Here is an 18415-nt window from a genome sequence, read left to right as displayed (position 1 = left end):
CATTAACAGCTCAACCACAAACCCAAAGTAAAAATGTTAACAGAAGAAAGAAAATATGCAATCATTTACCAAAGGATCCAAATGGGTCATCAGAAGCCTCAATAGTTATGACTGCCCTCGTCAAAGATCCAAGCAAGGCTCCTCCTGTTGTTTGGTTCAGCAGCTGAACATAAAATGATTCCTCAACTTCAGGATAGATATCATTAATTATATAAATTGGCACAGCTTTACTTGTTTCCCCTTCTAGTAAGACAACATCTGATGAGGCTACACTGTAGTCCTCGCCTAGATTTGTAGATGAAAAAACCCAAAACAGTAAAAACCACATAATATCAATGCATTATGGTTCAGTGTAGTGAACATCATCAGTAATACCCATTTTCTCTTTTTCCTTATACATGCATTTCCCTGTGTTTTTATGATCTTTTTTCTTTATTTTTAGACCCAGACAACACAAGTCTTTTTTGTTTTTGTTTTTGTTTTTGTTTTTTATTTCCCATTGCCTTTTAGATACCTGGATAGATGAAAATAAAACTTGGTTTGACCAAAACAGAGTTTGCACTGTTAGACCAAGAGGTAGTTACAAAAGGTCCATTATTGTCTCTTGTTAACAACGTCACACTACCAAGATGTTACTGTCTTTGATTTATAATTGCTCTCTGGCTTTCCAAGAGATAAAAGTGAACAGAAGCATCTTTGTCAAAGTAGATTTCAGTAAAGGGCCCATTTTGTGTGTCAATGGCACTTTAGGCAAATTTGTCTCTAAGACTGTCTAGATGAACAATTGCGATACACAAGATCACAGGTCCGCTTCAGAAACTAATAGAAAGTATTCTTTGACATAAATCTAGCTACACAATTAATAATCATCTGTTACAGAAAAACAAAAATGCCAGTTCTCAGAGCATGTATCACCTGCCTATTCAATTTTGGACATAACTAAAATACAGTGCATTTGATTTATAACTGTCTAAGTAATTTTAACTCTGCAGTCTTCCTAAGTTTTCTTCCTTCTTTATGTACCTTTTCTACAGCTGGGACCAACTGGAGAAGTCTACCTTCCATTTGTTTATCTGCATTCCCATTTGTTTTACATTCTCCCCAGTAAGCTCACCTAAACAATGCATAGTGGGTTTAAATATGTACACAGGGCTAAATAGTAGTTATACTACTACAGTATTTTTTTTTTAAGTCTTTTTTTTTTTAATTTGTCTTTTAGATTCTCCAGTGATGATGTCTCAGAGTTTTCTAAAAGCCAATGCATGAACATTCTTATAGGGTTTGGACTCATATTTGCTAATCAGTCAGTCAATGTCTTACTACTTAATTTTTCATATTTGTTATATAATAAGAGCATTCAATACACAGTTGTTTGCTTTGACTGTTCTTTCAACTTTAACACAGATTGCATACTTCTGATATTCTGCTTTCTTACCAGCTGTTGCAGTTATTGGTATAGCTTTAAATTTCACAGAAACATCTGAAAATATTCCCCCAGTTCTGGTCACGTTAATGATTGGTCCAACATAATTTTCAGCAACTCGCACAGTTGGAGCTGAAAGCTGAAGTGTTCCAAAAGCATCATCATTGGCATTGATAATTACATGAGCTATTGTCTCACCCACTGATCCAAGTCGAGGAGAATTTATAACTGAAATATAAAGAAAACCTAGTGAGGGGGTGCCTGCTATCCTTGTTATCCATGGCTATAGAGTCCACAGACACACATATGAGTTTAGTGGTTAGTTGTCACCAGTTTTCACCAAAATTTTCTTTTCTAGAATTGGATAAAGTATAACTACATCAACACATTTTTGGTGTTTGAATTCCATTCTGGCAGAAAGATACCATTTTTTTTTTACATTATTCTACATGCTCTGGAGCATATAAACCATAATATTTTTTTTAAAAGATAAGTTACTATGAATTTATTTTTTTATTTATTTGTCCATAAGGCCAAGAGTAAGCTCAATACAGTTCAGAAGAATTCCATTTTTACTCTTGCTATGATGAAGTGTAAATAAGATTGCAACTCCAAGTGGAATTATATTTGAAATTTCTCTTAATATTAAGATTAATCTGGGGGCAAGGGGAGTAATTAAATTATGCCAAGAAGTTTTGAAGTATGAATCAGGCTGTAATTTACCCAAATTTATCTGAATGGGAGATGAAGTAAAAGTTGTCTATACCAAAAAAGCAGCACGTCTGTAATTCTACACCACTTTTTTTTGTAAGATATTTTTGTGTTTCAATAAGCAACACTAGCTTAGTTACTTCCTAATACTGAACTTTACAGAAACAACACTAGATGAGCAGCACAAAAAAGTACTGTAACACACTTGGCCTGAAAGACCTTGGATAAGACAATTCAAAAGGGACAAAGAAATGCTCATCCAGTTGTAATAAAATACTGTGCCAAAGGAAATAAATGCCAACAGGGCACAAGTCAGGTAACTCTCAGATATCTTAACCATACAGAGTTTGGCAGAGGTAAAGAGTTCCTCATCTGACTTGCTACATTTAACATTTATCCTGTTAAATATTAAAAACTAACCTTTAAATATAAATTGCAGGTTTTATGTAAGACACTTACTTGTCCGATCCTGCACTTTCTTGACCAAAACAATACTGCTTAACTCCACAAAAACAGATTCTGACCTCTCAGGATCATCATCATCCAAAATAGGCAAGGATATTGTGGCCTCACTTTCATTGGTTGCGAAGATCACATAACCTCTAATGGGTATAAAGTCTTTTCCTTCTATTGCTCTGACAACATCAGCTGGAAGAAAAAGTGACTTTTCATCATTGTCAATAGTTCTGTACATCACCATCACTGTACCGAGGAGGCCTCCACGCCTTATTATTGTCAGAGAGATATTTTTTGTTTCTTCCTCAACTTTTATTGGTCTGTTTTGCTCAGAAAAGATGAAGACTCCATATGGATCATCATTAGCTAAAATAGTTAATGTTGCATTAGTATGATTTCCAAGACGACCACTGGAGACATTGATGATCAAAACTGAAAACACCTTATCCAGTTCAGGAATGTCATCAGGAGAAACATGTACTGTAATATTTGTTCTCACTTGGCCAACATCAAATGTTACATTCCCATCTGTAGAGATCAGGTCTCCAATAAGATCACAGACTATGATCCAATGCAACACCACCTCTGATAAGGCCCCGTGAGTTCTCACAACCTAAGAGAAGAATATAAAGATCTGCATATTTTCATACTTTGAGAAAGAATAATACAAAAGTGCAAACTACAATAAGCAAAGACAATAACAAGATGAGTTGAAGATAAATCTGTGTTTTAAAAACCTGAAGTTTTTATTATCTCAGCTTTGCTACATTTTTTTTTATCATCAACACTGGTTTTTTAAGATAGTAGTAATTCAATTGTAAAATTTTTAATCTGTAAATATTATTACTATTTTAGCTTTAAGCTGAACGATATGTCTTAGCAAACTCCACATGAACTGGAAAAACAGATGTGCATAACAAAGTTGTTACAAACCTCACAGACATATGACAAAAATATTATAGGACACCAGTAACAACAGACAGAAGAGTACTGTACCACAGTATGAGACTGAAAGTTTTCTAACCTGCAGCACAACACTGCTTTCTCCATCTTCGGGCTCAGTTCCATTCACCGAGAGTGACTCAGCACTGAACTCAAATACACCATGAGCATCATCAGAAGCCTCAATAGTCACAAGGATGTAGGATGCAATTCCCAAGCTAGCTGTTAAGTGCAATTTCCCAAAAGGGTTATTTTTTCCTAGCATATTTTCTTACATGAAAGAAAACAGCTAAAGAAATAAATGCATGATAACTCTCCATATGGAAAAGTAACTGACTTCCAGTAATGAAGTCCTGGAACTATGCAACAAAAAAAATATTATTTTAAGAGAAGGATAGAAATAAAATTACAGTTTGAATGGACAAAAATGGAGGAGAATTTAGAATAGTGGGGAGCTATACAGTGCAAGCAGAAAGATGAGATGAATGCAGGTCTCATCCTAACATAATCTGGAATGAAAAATGAAGAAAAAAAAACCCCAAACAAGTCAGATAAATCCTACTACTACAAATATTGTCTGAGATAACTTGCTGCTCAGAGAGAGTAACTAAACAAACAGGAAGTGCTAAAAAATGGCTAAACCACAGGCTTATCATCAAATTCAAACTAAAATACTTCTCATTTACAGTTTAAAATCAGGTTGTCACAGGGGAATAAATTACTCAATTTACATAATGGGTGCTCATATAACATTTTCAGCTCTGTAGGATTTAATCTGAAGTCCTATAGGTAGAGGGTGTTCCCACAGATTTTATGTTATTTCTTCATCTAGTTTTTTTTTCAATCTTAAATTATCTTTGTTTTCTGTATGTCATGACATAAATAGAAACTTGAAGAAACTAAAGAGGAAAAATGAAAAACAATTGAACTATTTCTTTAAAATATCTAACACAACTTGCTATTCTGTAAGAGTACTTTTGCCAGGCAGGGATCAAAGTAATATAGAGAATGCATCAAGGAATTCAATCAGGTAATTTTAAAATTACGTTTAATTTAAAAAGTGCCTTTGCTTTTTGCTCCCCAGAAAATTTGACAATTTTCTACTTTAATTTCGCAAACTGAACTTTGGGAATTACTATACTGTGTTCTACAACAATGTATTTTTGATGATACAGAACCTGTTGTTCTCTGCTTTATAATAAACACTGACTGCTACTGAAACTACACCTAAATTAAAATCAAAAAGAATTTTTTTGACAAAACTTTACAATAAACCTAAACTAATTAGCTCTAACTGCACATAAAGAAACACTATGATAAGTTGTAACAGCATAGTAATTTATGATGGATATTACAATTATAAATAAAAAATAGGATTAATTGAAAATGCTTACCATGTTGAGGGACAGTTGAAAGGAAGAAATCCATGTTCCCATCACCACTACCACTTCCATCATTTCTAAAGAGCTCAGCAACTTTAAGGTGACAGACACACAGATATATACACATATATATATTTATAAATAAAGAGAAAGTAGAAAGTAATTTAAAGTAATTAAACATTTCTGGACAACAGAAAAAGAGAGGGAAGTATTCTAGGCAAGTATTATTTCTGGACAAGAAAGTATACAGAATTTTGGATAAAAGCCAGAAAAAGTATTGAATATGCTACCTCTTATTTAACTTATGAAATTGGAAACAGCAGTTGGAGGTCAGAAGGAAAGAAAACACATACAACTCTCTTTTCTCTTTTTTTTTTTTTTTAAATTTCCTTCCGTGTCCCTTTTTTCTCACTCCTAAATAAGGTCTGTAATGGAGAAATCAGAAAGGGGGGGAGGGGAAGGTGGGGTAGGGGGAGCAGTGGCTAAAGCCTGTCCAACTCTCTTATTCTAGTATTTTCTCACAAATCAAAAATATGTCAGGAAACTGAAAAAAACCAGTAGCTTAACTAATGAAGCCTTTACCCTAAGTTTTGTGGTTGCAATGGTGTTGGCAAGACCAAAAAGTGGGTTTGTGTCCAGAGGGTATCTGCCTAGTAAATTACAAAAGTTAGCTGTAAGTTTTCTGAACAAAAAAAAAAAATTCAAAGAGAAAAAGTTCATTTAACAAACCAACTACTTGACCAAAATATCTCATGATAAGCATGAAAGAGCTGAAGTTTTTTATCAAAGTATCCCTACACAGCACAATAGTGCCACATGGCACCACATTCAAGTTAGTATGATCTAACTTTCCAGAAGGCATCACACTTACAATTTGAATTGCTTAGAAAAATAATATCAGTTAAAAAGTCACTTTATGGCTGTCAGTGTTTTAAATCACTTCTTTTCCTCCAATCAGCTTTGTAATCTCCCTTAAAAATCTTTTGCAATGGAAATAAATTCTGTAAGGCATAAATACCAACCACGAAATTATGCAATTCAAAAGGCAGTCAATTGGCTTTGAATGATCTAATGCATGGTAATAATACACTCTGTTTGAGATCTGGTGGTTTACAGCAACGACTAACAAAATATCTGAAGAACAGTTCCTTCCTGAAAAAAAATTACAGCTCTCTGGGAGATGTGGAGGTGTTTGTCTTCAGAAATAACATGGAAATAGTACACAAAGTTAGACTTTTATGGATGAGTAGAGATGAGGTAAATACAACCAACGGATTGACATATGTGCCTTACCTCCTCCCTCTGGGTTCAATAGCTCCACTTTAAAAGTTTTTTCTAGTTCAGGAATAGAATTATCAGTGATGTTAACAGTAATGTACTTGTATCTTTCTCCTGGCTGAAATTCCAGCGTGCCCAAAACAGCCTGCAATATGAAAGCTCTTCACATTTTTGTTCAAGCTAAATGTTTTTACCCAAATGAAAAAAAAAATACAACCTATATTCTTTCTGTCTTCATCAAAATGTCTACTTTTCTTCACTGTAGCTTTGAAAATATCTACTGAATCTTTTTTATAAGAAAAAGTCATCTAAATTCACCATATTATGAACATCTGCATTCATCTACATTTTTCTGCATGAACAGCAGTTAGACAAGCAAACACAGACATACAGGTTATTTTGTTGAACATGTACAAATATAATCTTCACCTGTATGCTCATACAAAGTTTGATATCCTTAGCAACAATAGGAAGTATCCATTCTTGTTGCATTGGCAATTCTCATAGGGAAATCAAAATCAAAACCAGAGGCTTTTCCTAGGAAACACAACATGCTGTACAGAAAGGAGGTCAAAGGCACATAGTGACTCATATTTTTAAAGTGAGTACAACACATTCATTTATCACAATACCATATAAAATAAAGTGTTTCTGTGAAAAGAATCATAGCTGAGCTACAATACTTAAAATGAATGCTACCTCCAGGACAAACAGCTCTAATTAAATTCCTAAATAATTACACACGTGTGCAATGGCCATACCTGATAATCTCTAGGACTGGAAGCTGTAAGTGGCACTGTCTTGTATTCCATGAGAACTGTTCCAAGAAGCCCTTGTGCACGAACTACCAAGAGTCTGACGCATCCAGCTTCTTCTTTAACAATAACATGGGGCACAGCAGAGGCTGGTAAAATCATTTCATCACCTGTCTGAGGAGGTGGCCCCACTGAGAACTGTAGTAGACCTGGTAGACAAAAAGTACAATTTACATGGCTTCTCCTACCAAATTTAAATTTTGGTAATAAGTCGAAACAAAAATACATATAATGTTTATATTTAATGTTTATGATATTTAAAAACAATTATTCGGACCCAGTCACGCTATTTCCAGGGTTGTGATATGTACCATTCCCTCTCTCACTGATATCCATATCAGTCTTAAAAAACCACATCACAAAAATTAACTCAGCTCTTCCCAAAAGAGACCAAATATGTCATAGTATTGGGTAGTTACTGGTATATTAAGCACCCTGATATGTCTCTCTCCATTAGGAATTCTCATTTGAGAAAAACTTGCATAAGATCAACTATATACAATCTTTATTTGGATCATCACCGTTTGGTCTGGGCAGTTTTGATGTCTTTTTTGTAATATTCTCAAGAATAAGTAACTCGGCTTTCAGTCTTGTATAAAAATTATGAATTAATCTCAAATTAGACAAAGCGGAACACTTGGCATTGCTAGGCTAGGTAAATTTCTACCTCTTGAGCTAGAACTATACATAAATCTGCAATAAGACTGTATCATCTGCGACATTGTTACCATATGGGTGGTCACTGGCTTTAATGCTGATGTCAGTAGTTTCCTTTTCTGGATCTATACTTGCTCCACTGGTAGGAGTTGAACCTAGTTTTCCATCTCCAGACACTGCAGAGACTAATGTCACGCGGAAATATTCATTTAGCTCTGGAATGTCATCATCAATAATATGCAAATTTAGGACCTAGAGAAGGACCAAATCATGGAGAAATCAAACTGTGCAACATACATCACTTATGAATTTTATGACCCTGCTTAACCCATCAAATTCTTAGTCAATCAGCTGTATCTACTGTGAGTTCAGAAAGTAATGCAAACAACATCTGTGCATTCCATGTAATTTAAACTAGGTTCTAGGATAATATTTTAATTTTACAATACCCATTCAAAAACATCTTTACCATGCTTCCATAAATAGAAGACATATTGTCTTAAGTGCTTCTAGTTACAGAAACACATAACCAAGCAAGAAACTATTTATATACCCACCTTATCATAATCACAGATATATTGAGTACATTGAAAATTAAATATCTGACAGATTTCAAAATCTTTAAGACTTTGTGCTTCGGGAGAGACATTACAGTGATTAATCCAACTTACAGAGCAAGTGAAGTAAGCTTTTTATGTCACCTGCCTTACAGATCATATGATCAAGTAACATAACCTGCTCTGCACAGACTAATAGATTCGTCTCAGACAATTCCAGCTTTCTATATATTGTGATAAGATTTGACAAATATATAGAAGAAAATGTTTAAGTAGATGATCATATTTAGAGTTGTGGGAATAAGTAGCTTACAGGCATCAATGGAAAGTCTCTCAGGATATCTCACCTGACAAGTGACTGCTCTCAGTCTGTTTCTTAGGGCCATGCCCATTAGCTCCTCTGTAGGTAGACAATTAAATACAGTGAAGCAAGAGGGTATACCAGCCCTCTTTTGCCACTATATAGAATAAGGCAGGCCTCATCTATGCCACCAGACTGGAAAAGCTTGGGAAATTTTACTTTAGATGACTGTATGTAATGCAGTAATATGTTTAAATAGAGAATTAAAGCTGAATAAACAGTGACATGAGTATACTATTTTCCAGTATCACAAGTTTTTGCCAAGCTCTTATCAGTTATATTATTTAATGCAACCCACAGTCCTAGTGGAGCCACTGGGAACCTTTCAAATGGTGTCAGTGGGTTTCAGTCAGTCCATACTTACTTCCGCAGAATGATAAAAGTGAAACTAAAGATAGCATTTTCTACTAACAATCCACCCTATGTTACAAATACTAACAGAAATCACACACTAACTTTCTACAGTATTGTGATCCCAGATCACTTCTTCAAATAAATGGGAAATTCCTGTGCTGTGGGTCAGGGTTGAATTCACAGAAACAGATTAATCTAAAGAGACAGAATGTCACAAACACAGTTGCAAGACACTTGACTGCAGCAGGGAACTGTACTGCTGTCTATTTTATTGACACAATGATAAAACTGAGCTCCAAAACTCAGATCAAAACCTGATCATATTCCAATTTTGAAAGTCCCTGGATCATTCTTTTCAGCCCAGGACTACCTACACTTCAAGTGTAAGTATAGATATACATAAATTTAGTATATACATGTATGTAAAAGTATCTCGTATTATGTCTGTTTAAGCATACATGTATGCACGGTAACTCGTGAAGTGAGATGCAAACAGATCTAAGGCATTTATCCTATCACTCATTAGATGCCAAAGATGAAAAAAAACCCTCAGAAAATCTAATAAAAGCCATGTGAAGGAAAGCCTTTAGCATGAAAACCAGTCAACCGTCCTTAGAAGGTATTTTCCAGGTTTCCAAGGACAGTATGAATAGTTAATAGGAAGGTAGGGTTTACCTCTGATCTCTGCCAAGGAAGGAATGTGATAGTGCCACTGCTGTTAGAAAAATCGCTAACAGAGTAATTAATGCCAGTAGAATCAACCTGTGAGATAATGTAATTTATATACACATAGTCCAGGGCTCCCCTTGTACGCTCCACGACACAGGATATAGTGGAACCCTCACTGGCAGTCTGGAAGAAAGCAAAAAATTGAAGTGTTTGTTATGGTCAAAGCAAATCAAAGCAATAAATGTAAAACATGGAATTCCCTAATCCTACTCAAATGTTCAGGATTTTTTTTATTGCTGCCATGTTACTTTCAGTTCTTTTAGAGTGGTAGGAAGCTGATACTGAACTTGGTGTTCAGAACAGTCTTAATGGAATTTGCAACAGCCTCCAGTACCTCCCTGAGGTAAGCCAGTAACTATACCTTGTTGCTTGTTTTGGAAACAATCTCTTCCCCCAAGCTACATCCCAAAGACAGAACCAATATGTTTCAAGTGTATATGTCAAAAGCAGCTGAAACTATTTTTTATATTAATGTCAATTATTTCAATTTTATTAGCAATAATTTAAAGAAATATTTGGATTCCCTCTTTCCCCAACTAAAAACACTCTGGAAAACAAAACAGATACGATAAAATTAAACTATAATTTCATCATTTAGGAAAAAATTTGAAAAACTTCTTGTGCTACAGTCCTCTTTACAATTCTGTCTTCATGGAGAACATCACTCAGCAGCAACAATTTCACATATTTGGGACAGAGCAGGTATTGATATTGACCATGTATTTTAGAAAATTATGATCATCAAACAAAAGTAGAAAATAATTTTATTTGAAAATTGTCAGAAAGGCTAAACTTTTTTTAAGTATTAGACAAATTTCAAAGCTGCTGTATAACACAGTGTACATACTGAATATGCCTTCATCTGCTTAACAGACAGATATAGACATTAAAGAAATTAAACCGCTGATGAAACAGTGCTGTGTATCTGCATCATTTCTGAGAGCCCTCTGGTGAAATGGATGTAAGATAAATGTGAAACAATTAACATGCCATATAAATTTTTAATTGTGCTGACTGACGATCTGTGGCATCACAGAATTATCAGTGGCATTTCAAACTGAAGGAATCTATTGTCATAGCAGCTGGTAGGCACTCAAACTGAAAACTAGTGTCACTCAGGCAAGATGGTTAATTTCAAATACACCATAAGCACTTCAGTTAGAAAGGATGTACTTCAAAGGTTGTAACAGTTCCCAAACTGGAAAGTATTATGAAATTTGTTTTCCAAAATAACCCATTAACAATAGAAACAGGCATTGTGTCTTTCTCCCTCCTAATGATTAAAAAATAAAAATTAATTATGGCTATTTCAATCCTCCCTACAAAAGTAACAAGTTCATATACTGCATATATGGTGGCCACCATCAAAGGCAATTTAATTTTTAAAGAAAGTAACTCACAGCCAGTATCAACTAAATTAATATCAAATATAATCAATTAATATCTTATAAATTATGACAGCAAGTGATTGTGGAAAAATACAGCACATCTTGTCAGTGAAGGACCTGCAGTAAAATTCTTTCAAGTACATCATGTAACACAGAAAAAAATATAATAAAAAAATACTGGTAATAATCCATTTTCAAAAAAAGAAAATTGAACTTTATATTTTAATTGGCAACCCAGTCAGTCACGGTTTAATCCCAAATGTCAATTCAGTATCATGTAGCTGCTCACTTACCACCTCTCCCTCCCCATCAAGACAAATCGGAAAGAAAAGGTAAACCTCATGGGTTAAGAACAATTTAATAACAGAAATAATAACAGATATTTGTATTATTACTATAATAAAATATTATTTTATTTTTACTTCTATTACTATTATTTCTTCTATTATTATTATTATTATTAGGAGGAGGACTATTATTATTATTACTAAGAGAATTTAAAGAAATGATACAGCAAATGCCAGTGTGACGGAGGCTATATTAGCAGAACTTACACATTTTAAAATTCTGAAAAAACTTTGCTTAACTACAAAAACTAAGAATGTGAAATCAACCTGTGAAGGTCAGTTAGTCTTGCCGTTAGTTTTATTGTATCCAAAATTTCTCTTATAGTTTTCCTTATGAACTCTTTACCTCAGGAATACATGCTCCAGTGAAGCCAAATAAACCATTAGCATTATCACTTTTCTGTATTCTTAATCTTGCTGTTGTGTTTTCTTGTGAAATTCGAGCTCCACCACACACAGAAATGAGCTTTAGGATGAATAACTCCTCTCCTTCTTCCTCTTTGTCATCCTTTGCGGACACAATGAATGATTTATTGGTCTCTCCTTGCCGATACTCCAAATACCCAGAGACAGGGTGGACGTCACTCTTTGCAGGAGTTGCATGGAGTTCGTAGATCTCTGCTTGTGTCAACTTTCGCTCATAAAGCCTTACATCCTGCATTAACCCTGTGTACCTACTGCTGCCATTGATTCCTGCTCCAATTCTCACTATTCCTGGACCTGAGAAGGAAATTGTAATTTTCCTCATGTTATTGTTATTCTTCAAAGTAATATATCTAATAAATGTAATTACTAAAAACCACAATGTTAAACTGCTTATTATCCCTGGATTAGAAATCATATTGAAATGCAAATCAGGAGGTTCCTCCAGCCTTATCTCAGTGTTAGAGGAAGATCATCACAGGAAAAATAATTCCATCCTAGACAGTTCAGGTTTTTCATCCTACTAGTTTTACCTGCACATTTTCACCATCCCTTATTTTAATGAATCTTGGAAACTTCTGTCTTTCCATTAGAGATTGCTAGGGCACAGCTGCAACTCCTCTCACTTTTGTTTTGCCAAACATTTGCTTTGCCTATTTTGTGTCTCTCTGCTAGGACAGTGAATCCATTCTGATGACCAGAGTATTAGCCCTTCTGGATATCATGGACTGGGAATAGAGGCTTAAGAAAAGTACACCAAATTCCAAATGCTTTTTACAACAGCACTAATATTTCTCTCCCTCCAAACAATTATCCGACTCAGCAAGTCAGGAGGTCACAAGTTGCCTTTTTCACAAATATACTTATCTGGTAGGTCATAATCATTCCTATCATGCTACAATACAGATATTTCTTCAGCTGTTTTCTGATTTTGGAAGAAACTGTGCTTTTGAGTGGACTGACACCAAGTGTCACTGCCAGAGAAAAGCAACCACAGCCACTGTTAGTGGTCCCAAGATACAAGGCAGAGGATGGTGAGAAAACCCAGGCTACTGTGCTCACCACTGTGTAGTATGCAACATTAAATGGAGAGAGATTAAATCCTTACCTGACACTTGCAGTATCTCAAGACAGAGAACATGCCATCTCCACTAATATAGAAAATTTACAATGACTCAGACATCCCTCTAGCAACAAAAGCATTACTGCACCTCACACACCTTTGTTTTAGAAAACGAGGGGAAAAAATCCTTTCTGAGCTACAGTACTGCACATCTGACGGATACCATTAATTGCAGAGGCACTACTTTGTTACAGAGGTCAAATTTCTCAGACTTCAACCACTGGAAATTTACATGTAAAAATAAAATCCTACACTATAGAGTTAATGAAGTCTCCTCTACATTACTATATGTTTTTGTACATATAATGCACAATATATGCATGTAGATGTATATGCATTTAACATAACTGTATGTTTTTTTAATTTTTCTTCTTTGATTACAGAAAAGGAGATTGTACTCAAGAACTTGATAATCATTCACTGCCTATCCCCATGAAAGAAAATATGTGAAACTGATGGTGAAAGAAAGAAAGGAAAAAGGATGGAGACTATTTCCAAGGGAAAAAAAAAAAGAAAAAAAACACATGGAAGAGCGAGAAATTGCAAAAGAATGAGTAAATATAAATGAAAGACAAATGTATTCCCACCATATAATATCTGACTTTGTAAAGGAATTGTTCTCACATTCACTGCTATGCTAGTTCAGTGTAAAAGTCCATAATGGTTACCTGCAACTAAAATCTGTGACTATCCAGTTAGAGAAACTGAAGTACACATGCTAATGTTCCTTGGAACACTATTAAACATACAGGTATAATTTTCATATATCATGTGAATATATACTTAACTAAATCTAAACTCTGAAAAATTCTATTGCTTACAAGATATTGGTTTAGTTGTAATAAAATACACAACTAGAAACAAAAACGTTATTATATTTTGTTTCAGAAATAGAGAGGAAAGAAGTACTCTCTCAGCTACAGCACTGTAAATCTTATGGAAAATATTAATGGTAAGTACATATTACTATAGGTATACACAAAAAGCATACATATAGAAATATACTTACTATTACTTTCAAATTATTGCAATCCAAGCTCTGTTACAGTTCTGATGCTTTTTGGAAACTTCTCAGCTCTTATTTCCATATGCTTTTTGAAAATCCTTAAAATTTTCCAGCCATTCTTTTTAACCAACTAACAGGATATAATAACTTCAGGATTTTGCATACAACTTTCAAGGTGTTCGTTGCAGAAGTTTACATATGGAGAAAAATAATGCAAGCTATTGACTCACCATCAGCAATTGCTTCTCCCTTAAGGCTCTTAATTCCTCCCACAACTGGAATTCCATCCATGTAAAATTCAATTATACTTTCATCCAGAGTGATCAGAAGGTGAATCCAAGTATTTTCATCCAGATATTTCAGGACTGCTGCTTTAGCTATGTAAGTCATATTGGATCCTAACGCTGTATAATGAAGCACTACAGAAACATGAGAATTATTTGTTTGGATTTTCACGCCATAATATAAGGTCCCATTACCGTCATCCTTTTCAACTATATAACCATCAGTACTGACATTAGGAATTAACCATGCTGAAAATGTAAAATTAGTTACTGCAGTATTTCCATTGTATAGGTATTCCAGATCAATAACTCCAAATGCATCCTCTTTTCCACTGAAATACAAAGCATCTGTTCCGCTGTGATAGCGTCTCATGTGAGGCTGAGATTGTACTGAACTTGGAAACAATCCCAGCAACAAGAAGTCTACCATTGACGGTAGTCCAGCTTGAAATGTACCAGACATTATTTCCCAGCCTAAACGGACAACACCAAAAGTGCCTTGTTGTCTCCAGATGGTGAAGTCTGTAATATAGGAAAGATCATCTTCAGAAAGAACATCTTCTGCTATCTCTTTGTCCTGACTCTCTGGATCTATAACGAAGACTCCAAAAGGGTCATCATTGAATGGGATCATCACAGTTACAGCAAGGTTTGTTTCAGACAACTGACCACCAGGACCATAAGACCCACCTACATAACAGAAATTAAGAGCAAAAGTTAATGGTTTAAAAAATGTTGCTAACTATTTAAACTTTTTTAAACAAAATCTTCTTTAAAGACCCTCTGACCTCTTAGAAATTGCTCTGATTTAATATTAACATAATTTAAGTGTACTGGTTTTAAAACATTATAGTGAACATTTTCATAGAAAACAAAGCTGTATATTATTTTTGAACTGCAAAATATAATTGTCTTTCAGCTAAAAAAGATGAGCTCCAGTTTTTCTGAATTAGTAATGAGATAGGTTGCTTTTGATTAATTTGAAACACACGGGGTCAAATTCATTTCTCATATTACTTCAATATTTACAAAAATATGAAATGGCAACCTTTGGCCCATTGCCTCTGAAATAAGCAGAGATCCTGCAAAATCTGTAACCAGTTGTGTATTAAAACTGTTGCCAAATCCTGCCATAAGTCATCCATCTACTTCTCCACCATAAGAATTCATGATTTGAAGATCATGATGTGAATGTAGAGCCTCCACGTACCAAGTGAGCAGTATTCTACCCAACTGAAGTAGGAAATCTTCTGTACACACATATGGATTTCGCTTACAGAAATGGCAACACATTTTCAGAGGTAGTCTGCAGAGAAGACCATAAATAATACCAACGTGGAAGGAGTCCAGCAGATTTGGAACTCCGGTGGGCAGGAGACCTGTAGCAGTTGTAATTTAAGTGATATGAAGTGGTAATTATATGCATTTTACCACCTCTAGAAAAAAACAAACAAACCAACCAATCTCCATTACGCATAGCCTTTAAAACCTTTGTTTTGTCTTCAGCTATACAAAGCTCTACATCTCTGAAATCACCAAAAGGCATCCTTTTTAAAGGTGGGATGACCAAAACTGTATTCATCAAAACTGTATTCATAAATTAAATGAAAAACAAAACCTAAAATCTTATGAGAAAAGTACGGGGCATCAAAATATGATTTTACATGCAAAGCTCTTCAGAGGGTTATTTTGTTTTGATGGATTAAACATAATTATTTTCTATGAGACAGGAAGAGAATGGTTATATGAAGACAATACCTGAAACATTCACCAACTTTAAAATATAAAATTCATTGAATTCAGGAATTTTATCCGAAATAGCATGGAGTGTTATTGGCTTTGATCCTTCACCATCCATGAAGTACACAGTCCCAAAAGTTTCATAGAACTCTTCTCCTGGTCTCAGTGTAGAGTCATTATGGAACAGCTGCCAGGTTACTGAGACATTGCCAAAGTGTCCTCTATGTCTCAAAATTCTGTTCAGAGACACAGAAAGAGTGAATGTTCTCGCAGGTATGCATCAGCATTCCCCATTAGCAAAGGAAAACATGACTATGCTAATCCTTCTTACTGTGAAAAATACTATACAACATTCTAACCAGCCATGAACAACAAATAAAATCATGAATGGTAAACCAATCCTCTTCAAAGGTTTGCCATTTCACAGTATAATGCTACTCCCGAGTATACTACAGATACCTTAGAAACAAAGTAATCAATTAAGGTGTATGCAAAGTAGTATTGTTAAGCCAAACATAAGTTTATTTTGCACTTCCATTATGTAAATAATATAAATGAAGGTATAGTTCAGCAAATTAACATTAAAAATTGAGATACTTGGCCACTCTTAGACAAGAAAGAGAAACATCTACATTTAACCACAAACATTTCTTCCTTTAACAATCAAAGCTCCTTAATCTCTGTTTTATATTGGTATTTAATTTGGGTTATTGTCTCCAGGATGAAGGACCACCATCTCCCTAAGATCCTACTTCATGGTGGTGAACTTGCCACCGGCTGCCCCAAGAGAGGAGCCCCAAAGAGAAGATACAAGGACTCCCTAAAACAACATCTCAGCCTTGGCCATATTGATCACCATAACTGGTCTACTCTGGCCTCCAATTAGGAGGTCTGGAGACACACCATCTATAATACTGCTGATGCCTTTGAGAACACACGCAGGATCACCCTTGAGGAGAAAAGACAATGCAGAAAGAATCGTGCCTTGCAGAATATACCATCTAAGGAGTCTTTCTGCTGTGCCTTCTGCAACTGGACATGCCTGTCTCGTATTGACCTTTTTAGCCACCAATGCACTTGCACCAAACGTGGGTAGAGCCCTTCCCAAATCTTCGTTCGCGAAGCCCAGCCATGACAATGACAATGACATATTGGTATTTAATTTGGATTATATACTACATCCTTCACAAATCTGTGATTATTCCACATTTAGAATGTAGTAAACAAAAATGAGCTTTTATTTGTTTGCATAGCTATCTGGTAACATAATTTCCCCAATTTCCAAAAGGCATTACAAATAAAAACTGAAGAACATTGTTCTTTTATTAACAAAATGTGTTTATATTTACTGTGCTTCTGTCTGCACAGTAAAAAAAAAAAAAAAAAAGAAATTGTATAAATTATACAAAGCTGAAAAATTAATTTAGCAAAAGTAGTCTAGGTGCAGCAACACAATTGTGTTTTTTTCTGCTTCCAAAGGTTTCCTTATGTTGCCATTAACCAGGGTACTCTATTCTCAGCCATGTAGCACTGTGGCAGTAGTTCCATTTCCTCCCTTTATAGCTCAGTGCTGCCACAGCTGTTCTCACTGCTTGCAGTATACACTACTCTGGCCCTTTCGTTATGTACTACACAAAAGTCAAATCATATTGAGGGTATGGAAGAGATAGTTTCCTAATAAATACATTTTATCAAAAAGGACTAAAAAAGGTCCTGAAATGCTGGTAATCCACATTGTTGTATTTGGTCTATTAAATACATAGTTGTATTTAGGTCCATTTTGAAAAGATTTTTTACTTCTCCACTGATCCAGGAGAATCAATCACCAATATTTTGATAACCATCTATATCTTTCTGTATCTACACTCTCATGAGAATATAACAAAAATCCAATGTTGTAATCTTATTTATTTATAATTTAATATGAATTGCTGTACACATTTTAATATGCACAGTCTAGTTGATAATATAACAGTGGATGTCTTCAATATGTTTACAAATAATTCAATCCAAAATTTGGTAGAGCTTTTTTTTAATATCTGTTACATTATTTTTTGTTTTAATTTTTATCAATGCAAATGTCTATGGGATTAAATCAAAGTACTATCCATAAAGTACTTCATCCATAAAATACATGAGTTTACTTACAAAAAAATGTTACTTTTTCCTTCTTCCACTGGCTTCTCTAAAGGTTCCAAGGAGAAAATTCCATTAGGATCATCATTTGCTTCAATAATAACTGTAGCCACTCCATCACTAAAGACAACAGTATCCCCTAAAAAGAGGGTGATTCATTTTATCAAAACTGGAATCAGAAATGGAGGTAACTCTAAAACTGAATACGTTTCCTTCTCAAACCAACAGCTTTCATGCAAACAAAGAAATGAGCAATGATAATACAATAGCTGAAAACCAATATTCGAGATATTCAGTAACAGG

The 18415-nt window shown here is 34.7% G+C and overlaps 1 protein-coding gene across 2 annotated transcripts in view; it reads right to left on the bottom strand.

The window, feature by feature from the left end:
• Positions 1 to 18415, bottom strand: part of ADGRV1 (adhesion G protein-coupled receptor V1) — a 271306-nt gene that overhangs the window by 200992 nt on the left and 51899 nt on the right. For both annotated transcript variants that reach the window (XM_027656816.1, XM_027656817.1), the window contains 13 exons: positions 18125 to 18251; positions 15995 to 16212; positions 14183 to 14926; positions 11747 to 12120; positions 9612 to 9788; positions 7736 to 7916; positions 6954 to 7156; positions 6208 to 6337; positions 4927 to 5007; positions 3615 to 3754; positions 2594 to 3203; positions 1436 to 1651; positions 70 to 285 (listed from right to left, as the gene is read on the bottom strand). In XM_027656816.1, coding sequence (XP_027512617.1) covers positions 70 to 285; positions 1436 to 1651; positions 2594 to 3203; positions 3615 to 3754; positions 4927 to 5007; positions 6208 to 6337; positions 6954 to 7156; positions 7736 to 7916; positions 9612 to 9788; positions 11747 to 12120; positions 14183 to 14926; positions 15995 to 16212; positions 18125 to 18251 — 3417 coding nt within the window. The remainder of the gene's footprint in view (positions 1 to 69; positions 286 to 1435; positions 1652 to 2593; positions 3204 to 3614; positions 3755 to 4926; positions 5008 to 6207; positions 6338 to 6953; positions 7157 to 7735; positions 7917 to 9611; positions 9789 to 11746; positions 12121 to 14182; positions 14927 to 15994; positions 16213 to 18124; positions 18252 to 18415) is intronic.

Source organism: Corapipo altera, unplaced genomic scaffold (assembly GCF_003945725.1).
Source record: "Corapipo altera isolate COAL_440 unplaced genomic scaffold, ASM394572v1 61281, whole genome shotgun sequence".
Classification (NCBI taxonomy): Eukaryota; Metazoa; Chordata; class Aves; order Passeriformes; family Pipridae; genus Corapipo; species Corapipo altera.
This window is presented reverse-complemented; position numbering and strand designations above follow the sequence as displayed.